This window comes from Myxocyprinus asiaticus, chromosome 6 (assembly GCF_019703515.2).
Source record: "Myxocyprinus asiaticus isolate MX2 ecotype Aquarium Trade chromosome 6, UBuf_Myxa_2, whole genome shotgun sequence".
NCBI classification, from domain to species: Eukaryota; Metazoa; Chordata; class Actinopteri; order Cypriniformes; family Catostomidae; genus Myxocyprinus; species Myxocyprinus asiaticus.
This window is the reverse complement of record NC_059349.1, coordinates 52,628,231-52,654,067: the sequence shown is the minus strand read 5'-3', so window position 1 is coordinate 52,654,067 and position 25,837 is coordinate 52,628,231. Positions and strand designations below refer to the sequence as shown.

The window sequence follows — 25,837 nt, the reverse complement described above, 5'->3', positions numbered from 1 at the left end:
TCATTGCGGGTGGACTTGGCCTCCTCATTTGACAAGGAACCGCACTGCTTTCTCTCTCTGTGTCTGAGTTTGCTCTAGACTCCCATTAGCTCTCAGTTTTCCCTTTTATTCTCTCTCTGGTAAAAGACACTCAACGCACAAACGTCAACATGGAGGCCATAAAGAAGAAGATGCAGATGCTGAAGTTGGACAAGGAGAATGCCATTGACCGAGCGGAGCAGGCCGAATCTGATAAGAAGGCAGCAGAAGACAAGTGCAAACAGGTGAGTGGTGGATGAAGGCAGTGTGGATGCCCAGACACGAGATTGTGGTCTAGGAGTGATGGAGTATTTATTCCAAAACCATGATGTCCTTCCTATGCAAAGCAATTTCTTTAAGTGAGACAAGCCTTACAAAAAAAGTACTATAGTGGCACAATGGTTTTTATATACTGCAGGGTCACAAAGTCAGAGAACACGCTGATTTTATTTATTTATTTATTTATTTTTTTAAACTTGGAAATAAAAAAAAGTTTTAGGAGCTTAAAAAGTTTTAAACAATTAAAAGCATTGACATCATATCAAGAAATTCATACTGAAGAGTCATACTGTATACCAATGTATTTACAAGGTACTTCAAGGAATATAACAGATTACAATGGAATTACCATTATCATGGTGGCATCAATAAACCATTATATTACCCTCGTACAATGTCTAAGACAATATGGTATTGTACATTTTTGAAAGCGATGTGAATTTGGGTAAATTGGTAAACTTTGTGACAGTCAATGTCAAAAAGTAGCCCAATTTACCAGAATTCACACCATTTAATATTTAATGGTTAAATGATATGTATGTATGTATGTATGCATATATATATATATATATATATATATATATATATACAGTACTGCAATACATTTTTAGAGTCTGTAGTTTATGATGGGCTGATTACGGATGAGGGGAACTAGAAAGGGTGTGGCTTTATTTGATAATTCCCAGTTATTCCTGGCATCACTAAAGCCCAACAGGGAATCACTGGGCTACTGGGGGAACCAGGAATAATCCAGAAGCACGCCAGCTGTTTCTCTAGGCCTGTTTACAAGTCTCTAGAGTGAAGTGTCCTGTTAATCTCTTAACATTCCTGAACATGAATGCAACTCTATTGTAAACATTATCATTCTGCTTGTGATCTTGCAACACAATCTTATAATTAACGGATATATAGCAACTTTTTGAATGCGGCATCAAAACATCATCCTTGGTCAGTATCTAACTACTGATACTTTTCAACTCATTTCAATACTTTACCCATAAGGATACATTTGACAGTTAAATGAAATTAAAATTCTCATTTACTCATCATTTACTTATTGGTTTATTTATTGATTGATTATTTGCGCGGTTTGGTTTTCCTTGGGACACAAGGAGTTTTCAGAGTCATGGCTCAAAAAATGAGAAAAGCAACATAAAAATGATCGTAAAAGTAATCCATGCTATTAGTGCGCTGAATTCCGAATCTTCTGATGCTGTGTGAAGGCTTTGTATGAGGAACAGATCCCAATTTAAGACTTGATGCAGCGATCAGCATCCTCATCCGCCGGAACACTCAAATCCTGCTTTAATTTTAAAAGGGTCATGAAATGTTTTTTTTTTTTTTATAGTTTTATTATGTTACTTGAGGTCCACTGTTAATGTTAGTAATGTTTTTTTACATTAAAACATTCATAATTTAGTAATATATGATCAATTTCCACTCTGTGTCTGGCCCTCTGTCTGAAACGCTCAGTTTTGGCCTAAGTGCCTCCTTAAAACTTCAACGTAAACACCCACTGTCCTGCTTGGCTAACAGCGTGCAGCCCCTCAAATTCAGCCATTTTTGAAACTCAATCTGAAGAGAACGAACAAGCTCCACAACATTATAAAACAAAATTTCAGGGTTACAGATAATGCACATCCAACACATTGCATCTGAATATATTAAACTGTTCATTTCAAGCACAACTGTTAACACTCACACCCTGTCTACACCAGACACGAGAGTCGCGTCGCATCAAAAGCAATAGAACCCATTATAAACAACGATGCTGTCCGTTGTGGTGCATTGCGCAGACAGTAAACAGATGTCCCGTTACATTTTGCACTGCACGCTGGCGCTACTACTGCCAACAACACAAATAAATGGTTTAGAAAGTTTGTATCGTCACGCCCAGTGTAGACAGCCTAAAGCCATTGTGTCACGTCAACGGACGCGCCTGGTGTAAACAGGGTGTCAGCACTATAAACTATCAAACAGTCATGACATTTGAAATATTCATGATTGGAACTGTTAACTTACTGTTTTGCACTGGGCCCAAGCAGGGCCGTAGCAAGGTATTCTGGGACCCCTGACTGTATATTGGTTAGGGTGCCTTTCCTATGAAAAAAAAAATGTTTAGAATTTGTTGTGGGGCCACCCTGGACCTGTGGGCCCCTAGAATCGTTACCACCTTTCACCCCACTATCTACGGCCCTGGGTCCAGGTGTTTTTAACTGCCCCATCCTTCAATAACAGTTCCTTTGCAGGGGCCTGGGTAGCTCAGCGAGTAAAGACGCTGACTACCACCCCTGGAGTCGTGAATTCGAATCCAGGGCGTGCTGAGTAACTCCAGCCAGGTCTCTTAAGCAACCAAATTGGCACGGTTGCTAGGAAGTGTAGAGTCACATGGGGTAACCTCCTCGTGGTCACTATAATGTGGTTCTCGCTCTCGGTGGGGCACGTGGTGAGTTGTGCGTGGATGCCGCAGAGAATAGCATGATGCCTCCACATGTGCTATGTCTCCACAGTAACACGCTCAACAAGCCAAGTGATAAGATGCGCAGATCCACACTGATATGGGCCGAAAGAAAAAAGCATGCATTCCACGCTGAAATACGCTGAAGACACATCCACATTCAGTTTCCAGTATCATCCAGCACGGAAATGCACATAGCCGGAAACACATCTAAACGGTCAAAAGCATCCATCCAGCACGTTTTCATACACGAACAATAAAAAATTGCAAAGATGGCCGAAAGAACGCATCCAAGATGCAAGAGGCAGCAGCTGAATGACAGAGAATAGCTTCTCCTCTTCAGTGTAACTTGACACCACGTCTTTTAAAAGCGGCCCGAGATATGTATCAAGCGGTCAAAGACGTCTGTCTGTGTATGTTTAAATACTAAAATAATTTACAATAGTCCAGATGGGTCCCCTTTGATGTTCAGGAATAGTGAGGCCACAGTAAGCATTTTTTGTCCTTCACTCTCAGTTTATGAACTGAAGAACCAGTGGGCGGCCCAAGGGTGCGATAAATTTAAGTAGGCGTTGATGTTTTTCGCTGTAGAGGCAGTCATAAATGAATGTACCCCATGTGACGTAGGGTAGTCACGGAAGTAGAGAACGAGGTGTTTTTGCAGCTTGGTTTCAATAAATGCTTTTATTGCACTGGGGATTAAGTTTTGAGTTCTGAAATGTACAGTATGTTTTTATAGTAGAAAGACCTCAAAATATCAAGGAAAATTTTATTACTCATGACATGACCTCATGTAACAATCAAAATAGAGCTGGCAAACCCAGAACTAAAACTAAAACTTGTTTTGTTTATCTAAAAACAGGTCCTCCACAGTGATAGTGACAACAGAACACAACACAGCTGCACACAAAACAGAGAACAGAACTTACTAAACATGTCTGAAGAGTTTGTTGTTGAGGAATTGATGCATTTCTATGCCCAGCCTTATTTTTTTGAGAGTTTTTGGACCAGTGCCAGTCACAGTGGATGGAGTTACCCGCGCGATGCCAAAAATAGAAAACAAGCTATCGATAGAATGTACCATCGCTTGTCACTTCCGGTTAGGACATAAACTCTGATTACCATAGAAAATATACTTTTGTCGTGTGTCATTTGCCATCAGACTGGGACATGGTGTGACTGTGGCTGCCTATAGCCTCCTCTATGTTTCTGTTTGATTTCCGAGTACTAAAAAAATAAGGCTGGGCATAGAAATGCATCAATTCTTCGATACCCTTCAAACTCTTCAGACATGTTTAGTAAGTTCTGTTCTCTGTTTTCGAGTGAAACCATCCATGTTTCCATCCATCCATCCATCCATCTATCTATCTTTCTGTCCACTGTCTCTCTGTCTATCTATCTGTCTATCTTTCTATTTAGCCATCTAGTAATGTATTGTTGGTTTTGTTTTTGTCTCTGTTAGCTAGAAGATGAGTTGCTTGGTTTGCTGAAGAAACTGAAGGGAACTGAAGATGAACTGGATAAATATTCAGAAGCTCTCAAAGAAGCTCAGGAGAAACTGGAGTTATCTGAGAAAAAGGCAACAGATGTGAGTATTTACTGTAAGCATCAAGCAACGTTTACAGATAAAATAATTTTCTTTTCACCAATTAGACGCTGTTTATCTCCATTTCTGTTTTGTCTCCTCTTGAGTCGGGTTGGGTACAGAGATGTTTTTTAAAAAGAGCAAGCTAGCCATCTAATCTCTGATTTAATTATGGCTTCATGAATGAGTTAGCAAGCTAGCCTGCTGAGCTCAAGTAGGAACAACTAATTTGCCTAACACTATAGGTCAGTATCGTTACAGTAACTGATGTTATCAGACAGCTACCTAGCAAGCTATATCAAACCAAGATAAAATATTTCTAATATCTAGCACATAAAATGTACGAGAACATTGTTCAGTTACTATGTATGTAGTTATATAGGCTGTACATTTATAACGTATATGAATAACATTTAATTAATTTCCTTTAAATAATGTCAAAGTTCAAACTATTAACTTACCAAGTCACATTGTTAACTGTGAACAATTATTAAGCACAGAAGTTAGAGATAAGATCTCAATTTCTCTAATCAGTTGGTAGTACCTGGTTAGGCATATGACCTTATCAGTTCTTTGAAACAATGACAGATAGTTGAAACATCCCGAGTGTCAACAGTCCCACTTACTGGCCAGAACAGGTAGTGTTGAACAGCTGGCTATAAATGGGAGGGTTTTAAACCCCGATTTATGATCGTTTCTGCTGTGAACTGAAAGCGGTAATCTAGCACCGTCAGCGGCCACTGCTTTTCATCACGGACAGACGGACTACTGTGCAAACAAAGGCAAAGTCATAAACATGTTTTATTTCTGAAGTGAAACATGTATATTTCTTCAAAAAAGATCAGGGGCTTGGGACAATACATCTGGGTTTAAACCCCTGAAGCCTCCACCTCGCAACACCACTGAATGGGAGATTAATGATTTTCATGACTTTCAGTTTTGTTAACGGTTCTCGGATTTACATACTCTAACTCTTCAACAGCACTGCAACCCCGCATTTGAATCTACAGCACAAAAAACACAACGTGACCAGTGTAGTCCGATTCCTAAACGAATGACTCTTATGAACCAGTTCTTTTGAATTTTAAGTGTGAAACATACAGCACGACCAGTGTGGTCCGATTTTCCAACTAATGACTCTTATGAGCTGGGTTTTTTTTACTCTATGGTGTAAAATATAAAGTGTGACCAGTGTTGTCTGAATCCGGAACGAATGACTCTTATGAACCGGTTCTTCTGAATTTAAAGTGTGAAACACACAGCGCGACCAGTGTGGTCCGCTTTTCCAACTAATGACTCTTATGGGCCGGTTCTTTGGACTCTGCAGTGCAAAATATATTGCGCGACCAGTGTAATCTGATTCTCAAACGAATTACTCTTCTGAACTGGTTCTTTTGAATCTACAGCGTGAAACAGCATGACCAGTGTAGTCCCATTCCCGAACAAATGACTCTTATGAATGTTTTTTTTTTATCTACAGCACGAAACACAGCGAGACCAGTGAAGTCAGATTCCTGAACAAATGGCCCTTATGAACCGCTTCTTTTGAATCTACAGCCTGAAACGCAGTGCGACAGTGTAGTCTGATTCACGAACAAATGACTCTTATGAACTGGTTCTTTTGAATCTACAGCGTGAAACACAGTGCGACCATTGTAGTCTGAATTTCAAACTAATGACTCTTATGAACCGCTTCTTTTGAATTTAAAGTGCAAAATATATAGCGCTACCAGTTTGTCCGATTCACGAACGAATTACTCTTATGAGTTGGTTCTTTTGAATCTACAGCGCAACCAGTGTAGTCCGATTCCCGAACGAATGACTCTTATTAACCGGATCTTTAGAATCTACAGCATGAAACACAGCGAGACCAGTGAAGTCCGATTCACGGACAAATGACTCTTATGAACCGCTTCTTTTGAATCTACAGCGTGAAACACAGTGCGACCAGTGTAGTCTGATTCACGAACAAATGACTCTTATGAACTGGTTCTTTTGAATCTACAGCGTGAAACACAGTGCGACCATTGTAGTCTGAATTTCAAACTAATGACTCTTATGAACCGCTTCTTTTGAATTTAAAGTGCAAAATATATAGCGCTACCAGTTTGTCCGATTCACGAACGAATTACTCTTATGAGTTGGTTCTTTTGAATCTACAGCGCAACCAGTGTAGTCCGATTCCCGAACGAATGACTCTTATTAACCGGATCTTTAGAATCTACAGCATGAAACACAGCGAGACCAGTGAAGTCCGATTCACGGACAAATGACTCTTATGAACCGCTTCTTTTGAATCTACAGCGTGAAACACAGTGCGACCAGTGTAGTCTGATTCACGAACAAATGACTCTTATGAACTGGTTCTTTTGAATCTACAGCGTGAAACACAGTGCGACCATTGTAGTCTGAATTTCAAACTAATGACTCTTATGAACCGCTTCTTTTGAATTTAAAGTGCAAAATATATAGCGCTACCAGTTTGTCCGATTCACGAACGAATTACTCTTATGAGTTGGTTCTTTTGAATCTACAGCGCGACCAGTGTAGTCCGATTCCCGAACGAATGACTCTTATTAACCGGATCTTTAGAATCTACAGCGTGAAACACAGTGAGACCAGTGAAGTCCGATTCACGGACAAATGACTCTTATGAACCGCTTCTTTTGAATCTACAGTGTGAAACACAGCGAGACCAGTGAAGTCCGATTCCCAAAAGAATGACTCTTTTGAACCGGTTCTTTAAAATCTACAGTGTGAAACACAGTGCAACCAGTGTAGTCCGATTCCCAAAAGAATGACTCTTACGAACCGATTCTTAAAAATCTACAGCGTGAAACACAGTGCGACCTGTGGAGTCTGAATCACGAACGAATGACTCTTATGAACCGCTTCTTTTGAATCTACAGCGCAAAACATGCAGCACGACCAATGTAGTCTGATTCCAGAATGAATGACCCTTATGAGCCGATTGTTTTAAATCGACAGTAAATCATAGTAATTACTGGATGGTTGATGATAAGACTATTTGTAGTTAACGATACACATTATGAGTTTTATTGTAATTAGTGGTGTTAACAAATTATTAAAATATCTTAATTAAGATGTCTGTGTAGGCATTTAAAATTAAAATATTAAATAATCTCATCATTTGGTAACAACTTGCTGAGGCCAGTAAATCCAACAAGAATTGAAGAGTCTTATTTTCAAAGATTTCTTTCTCGAAAATTCTATAAGAATCATTAATGGAACCATTACAGGACCACAGCTGTTAAATTCTTTACAATTTCCATCCTACTCATGAGATATTGCCTGAAAATGCTTAACATACATACAGTATTTAATTGAGGAATCTGTAGCAGAATGTTAGTAATGATGAAGAATGATGATGATATGAAGAAAAATTATCAATGGATTCAGTTTTCAGTTTTCAACTCCAGCATCAAAACCAAAAACACTTGTGATTATGATAAGAGGTTTCATATTCATGTGGCACCACAGTAAATCTTTGCACCTGGCCGGGATGGGAAGCTTCAGACAGATTGTTCCCATTCCAGTGGATGAAGATGCTTTAATCATAGTGTGAGTATGTCAACAGCTCCGTGTAAAAAAAAAAATGTGAATAGAAAGTTTACCTACATTCCTTTCTGGCTACCGCTGACAGCCTTGAATAAATGTCTTTCCCTCTCATTTTGTTACCAGACACCCCTGAGACGTCAAACGTCTTCAGTGTAGAATTTACTAGCATGGCTTGAATTCATCAGCTCTTTTCCAATATAACAACCTCTGAACGCTGTGGAATCCTGGCTCACATGCACAGGAAATGGATATTTAGGGCGAGAGTCACCTCTGAAACCCGCAGAGAGAAAATTCAAACCACAGAGCATGAGAGCATGAGAGCATGAGAGCATGAGAGCTGCACAAATGAGAAACATTATAAAGAAAAAAAAGTGCAGAGAGAGAAGGAACTTCTTATAGGAATAATTTTTTTCCTCTGTGGAACAGAAAAGGAGATGTTGGGTAGAATGTTAGTCTCAGTCACCATCGACTTTCAATGCATCTATTCTTTTTCTGTACAATGAAAGGGAACGGTGACTGAGGCTGTCAATCCCTACATTTTTCCTAACAACCCCTTTGGTTTTCCATGAGGGTTAGACAGAAGATTAATTTTGGGATGAACTTTGGTGATTTACTTCTCATGATGCAAATCTTACATTTTTTAAGTCATGCACATGATCTTCTATCTTGTGTAATATTTTTTTTTACAAGGCAATGGTGTGGTTCTTTGCAGAGCAGTTTCACACATTAATTCCTTTCTTTTCACTCACTACCTCACACACACACACACACACACACACAGGCCAGGAATGTGAAGAATTTGACTAAAGCAAACAATGAACTCTCCACTCTTGAGTCTAATGAATCCAACCTTCTGAGACCTTCCGTGCACACACACACACACACACACACACACACACACACACACACACACACACACACACACACACACAGACACACACTGTCTGAAGCTCCTTAAACATTTGCAGAAATACTCCCACACATGCTGGTATCCACTAAGCAGAATCAGGGACCTTATAAGGATGCAACGGGTCATATATGAATGGGAGAAATCGTAACGCAAATATAGCGACTGAAAGTCCCGCCAATCACCTGTTTGATGGAGACATCGATTGGCAGTTACCTTGAGAACGTGCATGCATGTTAGCTGGACCAGCTTGAAAGATTTTGTTTTTTTGCATGATTTCAACTAAAGAAGCACAATTTATGATACCATCATTGTCTGTAATATGTTATTTGAAAATACAGTAGTTGCCCAGTGGCATTACAAATGTGGAGGCCAAGTGACATGACTTGCCTAAAAGCACTTTTGCAGAATACAAATGGTATTGCAATATATTTCTTTAATTAATAGGTTTAACATTGAACTCTCATTTACAGTAAATAATTTCCTTCCTGTTGTTTCCACAATGAGGTTTGATGAAAGCTGCATACCCCTCTTGAGGTCATGCATTACAGTGATTGTATCATTTACAACCTCCTGAGACCTGAGCGTGACTGCTGTGTGCATTTCCATTTTTTTATTTGTAACTAGTAGCATCTAATAAACATGGGGGGGAAAAATTCTAGAGCAGCTAGTTTTCCTAAAAATGTATGTCCACATATGTGGACAGCGGAGCTAAGTTTTGAGAGTCAGGTTTTTTTTTCATCAAATTGTTTATTATGTTTCAAGGAGTGTTGGTTATTCATGTATTTAGATGTTACAGACATAAAAAAAAATTTAAATGCCATATCGGATGAAACTAGAGACTCTTTTGACTCATACAGGTTTCAATGTAAAAACTTAATTAGGTTTCTTACCAGATGTAGTTTAATTGGCGTTTCTCCCAAAGACAAACTCTGCTGTGGTCAGCGCCATGTTGTTTTGTCACATGACTCCGTGCTTCGAAAGTTTAACCCTTTACTGACAGCACAGAGTCTCCTGAACTGAGATCAGTCGGTTTACATAAATTTAAATTATGTGTTGCATATAGCAAAGCCAAAATACAACGTCCACGCATGTGTTCGCAGGGTCACACGAGGATCAAGAGTTTCTAAGTGCCTAAAACCTCAATAACTATGGTAAAATCATTATAATGGCCTAGAGTGGATTTTAGTTTTACATAAAACAGCAGCAACATCAATATGATAAAAACAATAAAGTTCAATAAATAGTTTGGTTTATTAGTAAGTAATATTGTACATGGCAACAGTGTGGTCACAGGTGTGTATTTATCTGCATTTTACAACGGCTTTGAACAATCAGAATTTAGACCCAGACAATAGATCTATTTCTGTGTAGACTTTGCGTCTGGAAACGTTTTTCCAAGCGTGCCGTGTGAAATTTGCCAACATGCAGTCAGATCGGAAACAAGTGGGCTGCCCTGTAACTGCTTCAATATTTCTACCACACCACTTCATGTGTTGGAGAATACGAATATGCAAACAGATGTAGAAGAATTGCCGCTTGTATGTAGCCTACTTGTATGTATATTTAGGTGGAAATACCCATCAGAATCTAGTGTTTGCACATATATGTTTGTGTGTCTTTTTCTACTTTTTCTAAATAAATGTACTTATTTGACTCAGGTAAACTGAACTTAATTTTTTAAGTAAAGTTATCTAGTTTCAAGTAAACTTAACTCATCTGTGATTAATGTATCATTTTTTTTTTTAATGTATTATTTAAATTGAGTTATAGCACGTCTAATACAGTATAAGGGAAATTCAGACTGGAGTCTCGGTTAGCCATATTGCACTTTAGATTCTCCTTAGTAGTTCTTATTGCACATAAATCTGCACTTTTGTAAAGTACAATTGAGTAAAGAAGAATGGCTTGAAATTAACAGGCTCCAAGTTCACCAGAGGTAACACTAATCACCCTAATACAAATCACAGCTATCAACCAGCTACAACAAAACAACAACAATAGACATAAGAATTAAAGCTATATACATTTTTAAATAACAGCTATTATTTTTCTACATAAGTTCCCTAGTTTTGACCAAACATACATCATTTATTCAAGCGTAAGTGCTTATGGGTATTCCACACAGCTGCAATTCTGTACTTGATCATTTTGAGTTAGTAGTACTCGAAGCCAAAGTTTCAAGAACGTATATATTTGAGTTATGATTTACAAATATGACATTTCAAGTACTGTTTAATTGGGACCACTTAAATATGTTTAATATGTATTAATGATCACTGTAGGGTTTAGAGAGTGACGATAACTTAATTAAAATTAGTACAAATAGTCTAATTTAAGCTTAAGTTGAGTAAACTATTTCTTTTATTTTATTTGAGATAACTATTACAGTGGATACTACAAAACCCTTCTGATGGTCAACACATAGACCTATTGATAATCAATAATGCTTGAGCTATGTGGATCTTTGAAGATGAATAAGTTCAGATTAATGTATTGTGTCTAAGAAAAGTTATTTGAATCAGTACATAAAATAACATATGCTTTTACAGTGTTGCAAGATAGAACTCTATTAAAATTCCTCTTCTTTATTTTTTTCGTCTTTGTTGCATTTACTGCCATAAAGCTCAAACTGCTTAACATACGGACTTACATTTAAGATTTAAATAATGAGTTCACCCAAAATTGAAAATTCAGTCATTGTTTACTCACCCCTGTGTTGTTATAACTCTATATGACTTTCTTTCATTTTCTGAACACAAAGGGAGAAATTGTGAATAAATGTTGTGCTCAGTGATGTCATACAATGCCAGTTTATGGTGGCCACCTCTTCAAGCTTCAAAAGAACACAAAAGTATAATTCAGAAGTCTAATAAATTATTCATGAGACTCATGATTGTTATGAAAGCAGATGATAAGATTTGGTGAGAAACCAAAATCTAATGTATTATTTAGTGAAAATGTTCACTGACTGTTGATCTCCTGTGCGCATTCATGATAGGGTACGAGAGCAAAAGTTCACGCAGCCCCCTCGCAACATTGGGGCGTTCAAGCAAAAACCCATATTGCTTATCTAAAAACAGGTCCAACACAGCGATAGTGACGACAGAACACAACACAGCTGCACACAAACCAGAGAACAGAACTTACTAGACATGTCTGAAGAGTTTGTAGTCCAAGAATTGATGCATTTCTATGCCCAGCCTTATTTGTTTTGAACGGAGGACTCTGAAATCAAACAGAAACACAGAGGAGGCTACAGGCCTCCACAGTCACACCGTGTCCTAATCTGACGGCAAACGACACGCAATAAAAGGTATCTTTTCTATGGTAATCACAGTTTTTGTCCTAACCAGCCATGACGAGCGACGGTATATTCTATCGATCACTTGTTTTCTATTTTCGGCATCGCACGTGTAACTCCGTCCACTGTGAACTGGCACCAGTCCAAAAACTTTCAAAAAAATAAGGCTGGGCATAGAAATGCATCAATTCTTCAACAACAAACTCTTCAGACATGTTTAGTAAGTTCTGTTCTCTGTTTTGTGTGCAGCTGTGTTGTGTTCTGTTGTCACTATTGCTGCGGAGGACCTGTTTTTAGATAAACAAACAAATTTTCGCTTGAACGCCCCAATGTCACGAGGGGGCTGCGTGAACTGTTGCTCTCGTGTCCTATCATGAATGCACACAGGAGATCAACAGTCAGTGAACATTTTCACTAAATAATACATTAGATTTCAGTTTGTTTCTCATCAAATCTTATCGTATGCTTTCATAACAATCATGAGTCTCATTAAATAATTTATTAGATTTCTGAATTATACTTTTGTGTTCTTTTGAAGCTTGAAGAGGTGGTCACAATAAACTGCTATTGTATGACATCATTGAGCACAACATTTATTTTCACAATTTCTCCCTTTGTGTTCAGAAAAAGAAAGAAAGTCATATAGAGTTATAACAACACAGGGGTGAGTAAACAATGACTGAATTTTCATTTTTGGGTGAACTATCCCTTTAAGTTTCAAAGCCTCCCACTGATTTACTGGATACAAAGAAACGCTCTGATTATTTGTCATTGCTTATATTGTCAATATTATCCGATTCCATATAATATATTATATTAATAATATATAACCCAACACCCCCCACCCCCACCCCCCATTCACCTCTGATGTCATCTGAAACCAGGATCGTCTTCCTGGGATTGGACTTTCTTGCGCATTCTTGTCTTCCTTTTCCAGATTCCTCATTCTGAACGCCACGAAATCAATGACGCGCAAACGAAAACGAAGTTCGCGACATTATTAGCAACATAGAAACAAATCTGACGTTTGCGCTCTTTATTCATTCATTCATTCATTCATTCATTTGGAACAAGTGTACTTTTTTTTTCTCTCGAACTGCTTTTTGTGTATTTGGAGCATAGTACACGGGCTGGGTGTTTGTGTAACTTCTAGTGATAACTGCGCGTTTAAATATTCGTATACATTTTTGGCGATGTCGAACAGTTCATTAGACGCGGTGAAGCGGAAGATCCAGTCGCTGCAGCAACAGGCGGATGATGCGGAGGACAGAGCGCAGTTTCTGCACAGAGAACTGGACAATGAACGAGATCTGCGGGAGAAAGTGAGGGATCCAGCTTTACCACCTCATTCATGAACTCTTTTCTCACGTTAGCCTATTTCAGAGCTCTTTGAACTGAAATAGGGGAGACCGGGGCAGGTTGTCACAAAGGGAACAACGCTTTGAGTCAAAAGTCCAGTTGCATAAATCTTTGTTTTCTCTTGCAGAACTAACAAAAAATCCAATATCAAATATTTTGTTTTTTTTGCTTATATGATTATGTTGACATTTTGTGTATGCTGTGAATTGATTTATTGATTTTTTTTTTTTTTACTTTAAGGTATAGGCTGTATTATATTCTCAGTTCAGTGTAACTAAACACCCATTGTGACAACTTACCCCTTACAGAGTGACAGCTTGTCCAATTACTCAAATAGCAGAGGTTATAAGAAGTATCTTCTTATATATGTTGGTTTCAAACATCTGGTTTTAAACTGGCGTAAATTGTGATATTTGTTTATTTGTGTGTGTGTGTGTGTGTGAATTTTATCCTCAAATCAAAAATGTCAATATTATAATATATTTTGCTTATATAATTATATTGAAATTTTTGGGCAACACTTTATGTTACAGTGTCCTTGTTACGTAATATTACATGTATTGAGTATAGTAATAACAGTCAATTATGCATAATTACAAGCAGGGCCATAGCTGGGCATTCTGGGGCCCCTTTCCTATTAAAAAATACAGTTTTGAATTTGTTGTGGGGCACCCCTGGTCCTATGGGCCCCTAGAATCATTACTGCCTTCACCCCTGTAGCTACGGCCCTGATTACAAGCAACTAACCCTAAACCAAACCCTTACCCTAACCCTAAACCTATAGTAACTAAATGTTGTTAATTAGTAATAATCAGTAATTACTTGTGTAATTACACTGTAACAAGGACACTGTAAAATAAAGTGCAACCAGTTTTTGTTTTGAGGATTTTTGTGAAAGATTTAGCCTACTTTAGAGAATATTTAATAAGTCAAAAACGTGTTCTTCTCAAATCCAACCTGTATTGTGAGCATTAAAGAGGGATTTTTTCCCACTTGGTGGGGAAAAATATTATTTTCCATGAAGCATGTGACAAAATAGGCTATAGAAAAAACTCTTGTGCCAAATCGTTTTTCCACATCAGCCGGATTCCTCATCAACATTTCGGCTAGCATGGATCAGTTTTGCTGTGGAAACATTATTAGATGATACGTGTCAGAGGAGTTTATGTAGCCTAATAATGCTTTTCAGAGTTCCCACACCTTTTGACCAATGAATTTCCATGACCTTTCCAGTCGTTTGTCATTAGGGCTTTTTAAAAGTTTTGAGCATTTAAACACCAGTGAAATATGTGAGAACTGAGCACAACTAGAGACATTTATATTCACCACTGGAATTTTTTGAACTTTTCCAGGTCTGGAATTGGAAATCACAAATTTCCAGGTTAAAATTCCCTGATATTTCCAAGTGTTCCATGACTGTGGGAACCCTGGCTTATGCATGCAGACGGGATAAGCTCTATTCACTGTAAACAAAAATTAAGTTAAATTTATAATAAATACCAGCAGAAATAGATGCCAGACATTTACAGTAAAAATTACAGTAACCATGTTTCAGGCTTTACGGGATGTAATTTTATTTATTTATTTTATTTTGTCCCCAATTTGGAATTCCCAAGTCCTCGTGATGGTGTAGTGACTCGCCTCAATCCGGGTGGCGGAGGACGAATCTCAGTTGCCTCCACGTCTGAGACCGTCAATCCGCGCATCTTATCACGTGGCTTGTTGAGCGCGTTACCACGGAGACATAGCGCGTGTGTCCGCGGCATCCACGCACAACTCACCACGTGCCCCATCGAGAGCGAGAACCACATTATAGTGACCACGAGGAGGTTACCCCATGTGACTCTACCCTCCCTAGCAACCGGGCCAATTTGGTTGCTTAGGAGACCTGACTGGAGTCACTCAGCACGCCCTGGATTCGAACTCGCTACTTCAGGGATGGTAGTCGGCGTCAATACTCGCTGAGCTACCCAGGCCCCACGGGATGTAATTTTGATGCCTTTATACTTTACGGTTCACTACCGTTTATATTATTAAATTATTTAAACTTGATAGACTAACCTTCTGTAGCTATAAAAGTCTGCTTTTCACTTTAAAATGCATTGTTAATTACCGTAGTAACTACAAAAGGCCACATGATATTTTAAAGTTTATCAAGAGTGACATTTTTACAGTAAAATCTAAATCTAAAAATCTTTTTTTACTGTAGCATTTTTACATTCTTTTACTGCTAAAGTTACTGTCATTTTTTACAAGAAAAGTTGTCATGGTCTACAGGAACAATTAGACTATGGCTACAAATTGGAAAGGCTTAAACAAACCTGCTTGGTTTCATTTTCATGAAACATTATTGTTGGCCTTTGTTTTGAGCATGTTTGGCTTTCTAAAGAGGCAAATGAAGACACAGACCGCTAATATAACGACACAGCAGCCCTGCTTCCTGGAAACCGCTGCCCACAGGAAGTTGGGGAAGTGACGCCAACCGCATAATTTACCTCTTCACTTCCTGTCTTTTTTGTCAACCCTAATGTAGTTTCATCCATATGGATTTGAATGGTAAAGGCAACAGTTGTCACTTGCTAAACAAATCAGTAAATTATAACAAGCAAGCTGTGATGGTTTAAAATGATTGTGTATTTGTACACCAGGAGGTCTGGAGCTCCCGCTGTCGTCTGGTTCCTCCTCATCAACTGATTTGTAACAGACACATATGTACCAGCCCTCTCTCTGACTCTGTGTCTCGTTAAGATGGGTATTAAAGGGAGTTTAAATGGATAGTTCACGCAAAAATGTAAAATCGATACATTTATGTCATCATTTACTCACTCTCATGTTGCTCCAAACTCATATGACTTTCTTTCTTCTTTGGAACACAAAAGGGGATGTTTAGCATAATATTTAAAGTTCTCTTTTCCACATAATGAAAGTGAAATGCCCTACAATTGTGGGGTGAGTTTTTGCACAGGCAAGCCGCACTAAAAAGCTATTGGTTAATGTTAACCAACAGCCACAACAGGGCCACCACTAAATTTCATGGGGCTTGGAACAAAGTTTTTGGGTGGGCTCCTTCTCCTTCATAACTTTTTTGCTTTGGCAGTTTCCTTTTGTCTAAATACAGAGTCATAATGCAATGCTAATTGCATGCGTAAAGGAGCACCTTGTATGGACGTGAGGCCCACACGAGAGGAAGGGGTGTGGCCATAGGACAAAACTCTCATTCAAATGAGTGAAATTGAAAGAATGGGTTTAAACCAGTGTTGCTATGTGCCATGTGTGCTTATTTTAAGCGACTTTGGGCTTGTTATGTTGGCTTGAAAAAGCCAAAATACTGGTTTAGTGTTTTTCCAGAATCCCTAAACCAAGACTAAAATTTGCAATTGTAACTTTCAAGCTACATCCATCAAATTTGGCAAACACCTTCAGGCTGTTCTGAGTCATGTTGCTATGACTTTTCTTACTGATCGGACTTACAGTTTTCCTGCAACGGATGATAAAAAATGTAAAGAATCCTTTAGACTTACATTCACAGAGTGTTCTTTCAAACATCTATCTATCTATCTATCTATCACAGAATTGCTATTTTATGTTTTCTATTTCTACACTGATTAAATCTGAAGAATTCTGCAGAATTTGATTACATATGGTGAAAATGTGTTAAACAGATGATCCAGTTATCAGCAACTACACTACACAACCCATTATTCACCTATGATCTGTTTCTCTGTGCATGTGCAGGCAGAAGGTGATGTTGCCGCGCTGAACCGCAGAATCCAACTAGTTGAAGAGGAACTGGATCGAGCTCAGGAGAGACTGGCTACGGCACTACAGAAACTAGAGGAAGCAGAGAAAGCAGCGGATGAGAGCGAGAGGTCAATACACACACAAAAGATATAGTAGATATACTGTTCAAAATGAAGACATGGAGTATTGTGACATTTTGTGTTTGTCAAACGTTAGTGGAACATGTTGCTAGTGAAAGTGCTCACCTGTGGTTACTCTGCCAGGACATCCGTGTGAACTTGAGGGGAACTGACTTCATACATCCACTAAAATCACCAAGACACAAGTTGATTAAAAGTCACTGAGCAAAAATGGCTCAGAAAACTGAAGTTAGTTCTAAGAAAAGCTCAAGCAGCATTTAAGCGCAGATGACACTTTGATATTTTGTTACTTCGTACAATGACCTTCAGACAACTTTAAGTTTGACTTAAGTGTCCAAACTGTGTAGTGCAGATTGACACATGCATAAAAATCTGTTTTTGTGTGTGTGTGTGTGTGTGTGTGTGTTTTTGTGTGTGTGTTTGTGTGTGTGTAATGTCATCAGAGGAATAAAGGTTATTGAGAATCGTGCGATGAAAGATGAAGAAAAGATGGAAATCCAGGAAATGCAACTGAAAGAGGCCAAACACATCGCTGAGGAGGCAGACCGCAAATACGAGGAGGTTAGACGCACACACCCCTATGCACACGTGCATATGCATATTACTGTGAGCTCAAAACAGCCTGCAAAGTAAAATAGTATCTAATGTGGAAAGAAAGGCCAAGCAGCTGAGCCTACAGGTGATCGCCGCAATCGTGTGGTGTTTGTTTTGGCCAACAGAGGGGGCTGCACGCTATAGCAGCTTCAAGTCGTGAACCATTAGTCTTTCTCTACTACTTGTTTGCACTAGTTTTGCCATTGAAACCCATACGGAAATCTGATATATTTCCATATATGAACATACAGTATATCTAAAAGGATATCTCATATATTTGGGCGTACTGTATATTTTTATATTCCAATTCCACTTTGATTTGAGAACGCACAGAAATCTGACTTAAGTATGGCTACCCTTATTGGTAGGGGGGTTCGGGTGCATGTTCCATCAGGAGATTTAAAAAAAAAAAGTTTTATTTTTGTACAAAAACAACACCAAAGCGTTAAATTCTGATGACTTTGAAAGAAGCATTTATTAATTTTCTCGAGTAGGCTATGTGTAGCACTGGCTAAAGAACAGCAACCGTTCAGAGCAACGCTTCAAAAGCAAGACGCAGTACAACGACAAGAGCAGAACGCAGGTGTCTTGAGATGCGATTTTAACAGTTGAAGTTCTTTTTAACTTAACATAGTGTCTAAACAAGCAGCGTTCCTGAAAGAGATGCTAAAAACAAAGTAAAAGTGACGTAGTGGTCATAAACATCCATCTAGCGAATTTTTATGGAAAATGGTTGAAAAACAGCACGAGTGGATGCAAAAACACGTCCTGTGTGAACAGCCCCTTATTCTCATGACACAGCACTAGCTTAAGTTTCTCAGAGCATTTTGTTTCAGTTGATTGTAAGTAAATATCCACTTTATCCAGCGCTGTTTGTTCTGTGTTCGTAAATATGCAGACACTGTTGCTTCCGAAAGTTCATGTACTCTGAAATCAACCCCTTTTAGCTGAATTACGGACAAGCTTCATCCGACATTTTTGCATCAATTCAAGCATGAAAACATTTTCTTTTAGCGCTACTACATTTTAGACAGGGTTCTAGTCCTGTTGGAACCAGGAAGTAATTGCATTCACATAAACAATGTTGATCATGATTCGGAAGTTGCATTTTTGCTCTAAAATTACTTTTTTTTTCTTTTTTTTTTCTCCCCAATATGGAATGCCCAATTCCCAATGCAAGTCCTCATGGTGTCGTAGTGACTCGCCTCAATCCGGGAGGTGGAGGACGAATCTCAGTTGCCTCCGCGTCTGAGACCGTCAATCCGCACATCTTATCACGTGGCTTGTTGAGCACGTTACCGCAGAGACGTAGCGTGTGTGGAGGCTTCACGCCATCCACGCACAACTCACCATGCGCCCCACCGAGAGCTAACCACATTATAGCGACCATGAGGAGGTTACCCCATGTGACTCTACCCTCCCTAGCAACCGGGAAAATTTGGTTGCTTAGGAGACCTGGCTGGAGTCACTCAGCACGCCCTGGATTCAAACTCGCGAACTCCAGGTGTGGTAGTCAGCGTCAATACTCGCTGAGCTACACAGGCCTCCCTAAAATTACATTTTTGATCCACTGATGGTTAGGTTTAGGGTTGGAGTTTGGGTTAGGGTGTATGGTTAAAAAAATATGAATTCCTGTTGACTGCATTATATCATTAACAACTAAAATACTACTGGGAGCCACTCTGTGGACATTTCCATGGAAACTGGAGTACACATGTGCCCATTTGTTCATCAACAGTTCCAGCTTTGGCCACTTGGGGCAGTGGTTTGAATTTCTGTAAGCACAGACAGATTTACCCCCATGTATGACATTTATATGATATATATATAAAGGAATGTTCCTTAAATATAAACGATTCAAGCATGGAGTACCACCTGTTTTCTCCAGGGGGCAGTAAGCGACGTCACATGAACTTCAAAGAAAATATAGCAATATTATTGCGTAGCCTAAATTTTAAATTACATTCAGGGTGGGGGCCTGGGTAGCTCAGTGGTAAAAGATGCTGGCTACCACCCCTAGAGTTCACTAGCTCACTAGTTCGAATCCCAGGGTGTGCTGAGTGACTCTAGCCAGGTCTCCTAAGCAACCAAATTGGCCTGGTTGCTAGGGAGGTTAGAGTCACATGGGGTAAACTCCTCGTGGTCACTATAATGTGGTTCATTCTCGGTGGGGCGCGTGGTGAGTTGAGCGTGGATGACGCGGTGGATGGCGTGAAGCCTCCACACATGCTATGTCTCTGTGGCAACGCGCTCAACAAGCCACATGATAAGATGCGCGGGTTGACTGTCTCAGATGCGGAGGCAACTGGGATTCGTCCTCCGCCACCCGGACTGAGGCGAATCACTACGTGACCACGAGGACTTAAAAGCACATTGGGAATTGGGCATTCCAAATTGGGAGAAAAAGGGGAATGATCGGCTTATGTTCAATAAAATGCAAATATACAATACATTGGATTCTAAAGCCACTTGTGCCAAAATAATGTATTTTAATTATCTGTATTTAATCATTATATATTGAATTATTGTTATTTGAGTGGCTTTCTCAGCAAATATTTATGTATGTTATTAATTCGATTAAAAAATGTAATCGATTGACAGCCCTAATATATATATACTACTCATACACACTCACCGGCCACATTATTAGGTACACCTGTACATCTACTTATTCATGCGATTATCTAATCAGCCAATCGTATGGAAGCAGTGTAATATATAAAATCATGCAGATATGGGTCAGGAGCTTCAGTTAATGTTCGGTTTTGATTTTAGAAATGTTATGTTTGTGTGTGTGTTTTGCAGGTGGCTCGTAAACTGGTGATTTTGGAGGGTGAACTGGAGAGAGCAGAAGAGAGAGCGGAGATTTCTGAACTGTTAGTACATCCACATCTCTAACTAACCTAGTTCAGTCATGACAACTCTGAAAGATTTAGCATGTTAATGTGGGTATGACATGTTGATTGGATATTGGTCTTGGCGGACTAGATCAGAGACAGAGACTTGCTACTGCTAGAACATACACAGACATACTAAGTTAAACATGTGGACATGCTGCTGCTGTTGCACAATTAGACATAAATCCCCATGTAGCAGATCTAGACCAGTGGAGCTGGGGAGGTGGAGGGTTTCAGAGAAAACTCTCGCAGTGTGCTGCAGTGAAACTGACTTATTTGCAAACTGAGCGAATGTAAATAGTCAAAGAGAGAGAGTACGCAAGCTGATTGGCTACCTGTTTACACGCAAAGGACCTATCAGCTTACACCATGTGAGCCGATTGGCTTGACATATTACATGTGAGCGAGCTGATTGGCTAACAGATAACAAGTTCAAATGCAGTTATTGGATCATGGATCAGGACTTGCTGACCTGATTTTAATAAAAGTACAATTACTGTGTTAAAAGTTTCCAGGTCTTCATGATCATTTATATATATATACAGTATATATATATATTACTATGTTATTTTTTTATTCATTTTTACAGTAAAGGCGGAGATCTGGAAGAAGAACTGAAAAATGTAACTAATAACCTAAAATCTTTAGAAGCCCAATCAGACAAGGTAAGTCAGCTGGCCTCCAATAACTTACACACTCAAAAACATAATTTTAATATCTTGTTTTCTTGCTTAAACTCTTGAATTACACTCAAAAAGCCTATTTATAAGATTACGCATTTCAGTAAAAACTTTCTGGAATTTCGAACAATATAAAATAAAAATAAAACATGGGTTTTAAGTTGTATTCATTTAATTTAGTAAAAAATTATACAATTAAATTTGGGTGGAATTTAATTATGAAATTGAAATGAGTAAATCGTAAAATAGACTAGTGGAATTTTAAGGTATTTGTATATACAAACTGGGGTCCACAGAAAATTTGAGAGACAAAATAAGATATTATAACGTGTATTTTAACAGTTAGATCTTAAATCTGTGTGTAGATATTTTAAATTAAATTTATTGTGAATAGCGCTATACAAATACATTTTGAATTGAATTGAAATTTTTTCTGTAATATTCTAATTTTAGGTAGAAAAAAAAAAAAACCCTAATAATTTGTGGGAAAATGATGCACTGTTAAATGATTCAAAATATTTTCCAATTTTTTTTTTTAGACAAGTATAATGAAATAAAAGCTGATTATTTAATTTTGGAAACACCATGTTGTTTTTCTAAGTTTACCATTACTTTACTATACACTTACTGTTTTCCTTACACAGTGTAAATGGGTCTTTATGCATGAAAATATACAGTACAGTGTTGCCTTTATATTTTTAGAAGGGGGTCTTTTGCAAGGGGCTAATCATATTTGGCATTAAAAAAAAATGTATGTAACATTTATTTGTTTTCTGTCTGTAGTATTCAGAGAAAGAGGACAAATACGAAGAGGAAATCAAAGTTCTCGCTGATAAACTGAAAGAGGTGTGCAACTTTAGCAAATGAATCACACACAGCTGTTTATCCTTATACTTTTTTCCCTCATTCCTTTTCAATTAAATTTATCTCGGTTTCACCCCGCAGGCTGAGACCCGTGCTGAGTTTGCAGAAAGAACGGTGGCCAAACTGGAAAAGACCATCGATGACCTGGAAGGTAAGCAGCCCTCACCCTGTGATTCAGTACTGAGGAATTCCAGTGTATGATGTCACTAAACTGTCAGGTGGAATTTAACCTTTGCCCTCTGTGACTGTGTGTGTCAGCTAGAAGAGTTTGATTTTCTTTTGTTCATTGTGAAAGGACAATGCTAATACTGCATGTTGGACCAGTTCAACATGTTTTTTCCGATGGGTGAATCTCTCGAAAACATGTCCAGGTCACATTTCTCCCGATAAATCCAGAGAAGAAAAGAAAAAAGAAACTATATTTAGCATAAAGCAAATCAAGCTTTATGGAACCATTATTTATTTTGGACCATTAAGATTCTTTGCATTGTGACATTATTTTAATTAGGCACATTTGCCTTTAAAATTCTCATTACTGTAATGCATCTGGATGCTTAAACTTTTTTTCTTTGTTTTTAATCCTATCATTCTCAATGGTGATGCTTATTAGACTCTTATACTGTAATACAGTCATGTCAGTCATCTTTATTGTTTATGTATGTTGAAATACATTTCGACCAGGTTCAGAAATTTAACATCTAGAACAGAATATGAGTGCATAAAGGTACAAAATGCCCCTGAAAATGAAATTCATGGGGCAATAGCTGCCCCTTGATGGAAAAGTTCATTTCTGTCACTGTTTTCGATTTAAATAATATTTCATTATTTTCTGTATTATGTAATGAGAATGTTTGTTTGCCTTTTATTTTTGTTTCCAATAATAATAATAAAAAATCTTCATTGTCCTAAAAATAGGCTTCATTTTCCAACACATTTCCAAACGTTCAGATTCTAAGCGTTCAAATGAAACCTCACATGCCTAACTTATGTATACGGAGACTTTAACGTTTTCAGCCTTAAACTCTGAAGCAGTTTTGGGCTGCCGCCCGCAATTTTTCACACTCAAATTTAAAAGCTCACCATTCACACATACTGTGGACTAATTGCAAAATATTTGTCTCATTTTTTCAGAAATCCCCCCAAATAAAAAAAAAGACTCCAATTATTCATAAGAAATATTGTTTGTGTTTATAATCTTGTGATTTTTCATAAAAAATATTTTTTTGTTGTTGTTGTCCTAACTTTGTAAACATGTAATTCTGGTTCTGTTCACTTTACCTCACTTTGAAAAGACTTATTTCATTCCATTAGATGGCAGTAAGCACTAGAAAAAATATTTTTCTCCATCACATTCCATCACAATATACAGATCTGAAATGTAGGTGGCGCTGTAACGCATTTTAGCTCTCACAGATGTGCTCGTCCATAGACATTCAGTCTAATTTTCAGTTCATGCACCACCCTTGTTGTTTCATTGAATATCTCGGCCTCTGAGTGGACTAGAAGCTCAATCTATGTGTCATTAGAAAGCTGAGATCCTCCCTTTGCGATGTTATATAACATTTTATATCAAATATATTTTTCTGATGATTCTTTAAGTATGATTTTCCTGCTGGATGGCATATTTTGTTCTGGACATCTAAGATATAACATTGGATTATTCAGCCAAGCAGACTCAAAGACAAATAAAAAATGGCTCAATGGCAGATGTAAAGTTTTTAGCCATTTGGGGCTTACAGCAGTAGTTATCGGCACAAAAACCAGACGTTTGTATTTGATGACTTAAAGAATATTTCACTTTGTGATTCTTTTGAAAATCTTTTGAACTGGGGTATTTTTAAGTAACATAAATGCAGAAGTGATGGTTATTCTAAATATAATTTTGTATTACATGCCTCTCTGGAATGCTTTATCCAGATTAGTTAATTACACATTCTGCAGTCAAAAACGTTGTATAATGACCACGAAAGTGTATATTTGATGGTCACAGGACAGATTATAATCTAAGAGATCCAATTTTGGTCTCAGTTTTGACCAACATTTGTAGTTATTGCATTTTGGGTAGTGTACATGATCCTTTATTGCTTTGTTTTGATTTTCCTCTGAAATATGACCTGGACATGTGCTTGACAGGATTCATGAGTTTTAACCTTTGCAAATATTAGTAGGCATGACGTCCTATGTTGTTTTAGCAAATTAAAATATATTTCCATTATATTCACAAAATGAGACCTGACATGTCATAGAGAGTTTGATATGAGCAGTTTACTCTTCGCCTTAAACTTATAAACTTCTTCTCTCTGTCTGTCCTCTGTCCTGTTGAACTCATTCTCCAATCGTTTTCTTTCTATTATTTCCTGTTTCCTCCATGCATCATCAATGGCTGAAACTCCTCTCTTCTCTTTGACCTTTGACCTCCAGATGAACTATATACTCAGAAGCTGAAATACAAGGCCATTAGTGAGGAGCTGGACCATGCCCTCAATGACATGAACACCTTGTAGATGCTTTTATGTCTCAATAGTGCTCAAATTGAACATTTTAAGAGCATATATGCTGTTTTGTTATTCTGTAATATGTAGGCCAGGAAGCATTCAAAAAAATGCATTAATAACACTCTTGTTCAATCAAGCACTGCTGTTCTGTTAATCTTTCTTTATCTCTGTCCACTTTGTTTTCTTCACTTGCACTTGCATGTATTTTTCACTCTCAATGTTTAATTATACCTCTGAAACTTAATAAAAAGTTTATTTTATGCTCTAAGAAGTTCCCCACTTGTTTCATTTCTCACTTTCACAAATATTGCCTATTATAAATATTACTGTTGCTATATTAACTTAACTTAATGAGAACTGTGTTTACGCAAATGGCACAGATATGTGAGCGATCAGTGCCGTCTGTCATATGTTTACAAATCATGGTGCTGGTTTATTTCAGAGTGTCTTGCTCAGGCAAAACAGCAGAATCTGGAGATGAATCAAGTTCTGGATCAAACACTTCAAGAGCTCAACAGCTTGTGAACGTACAAGAAGAGAAATCCACAAAAAGAACCATTTCAGTCGTCAATCATTCCAACAGTGTTTTATGTTTAGATGTCATGTGTTTATGTTTTGTATGTTAAAAGTTATGTCATTTCCAACTATTGTGTTCTATATTTTTGCATCATTTCCTAATGATTTCTGTATGCACCTATATTGTTCATTAAATAAAGTCCTGTGCCATCATTTGTCTAGTTTACAGGAACGTTCCAGGTTAAATACAAGTTAATCACTATCGACAGCATCTGTAGCATGAGTTTAAGTTGTATTTAATGCAGAAAATTCCTTTGGATTTAGTACAGTTTTCTGTTTTTTTTTTTTTTATTAGATTAATATTTCAAGTTTATTTGCCATTATTGCATGTAAAATCATTTCCCTTTTTATAACTACATAC

At 37.9% G+C, this 25,837-nt stretch overlaps 1 protein-coding gene across 2 annotated transcripts; it reads left to right on the top strand.

The window, feature by feature from the left end:
- Positions 1 to 25,837, top strand: LOC127442526 (tropomyosin alpha-4 chain-like). 2 transcript variants are annotated; one of them, XM_051700631.1, is made up of 9 exons: positions 1 to 263; positions 4,218 to 4,343; positions 17,225 to 17,358; positions 17,814 to 17,931; positions 20,770 to 20,840; positions 21,451 to 21,526; positions 22,325 to 22,387; positions 22,487 to 22,556; positions 25,343 to 25,837. In XM_051700631.1, the coding sequence occupies exons 1-9, from the start codon at positions 150 to 152 to the stop codon at positions 25,423 to 25,425; spliced, it is 855 nt and encodes a 284-aa protein (XP_051556591.1). In that variant the 5' UTR covers positions 1 to 149; the 3' UTR covers positions 25,426 to 25,837. The 2 variants fall into 2 exon arrangements, with proteins under 2 accessions (XP_051556591.1, XP_051556592.1); XM_051700632.1 differs by lacking the exons at positions 1 to 263; positions 4,218 to 4,343 and adding an exon at positions 13,053 to 13,452.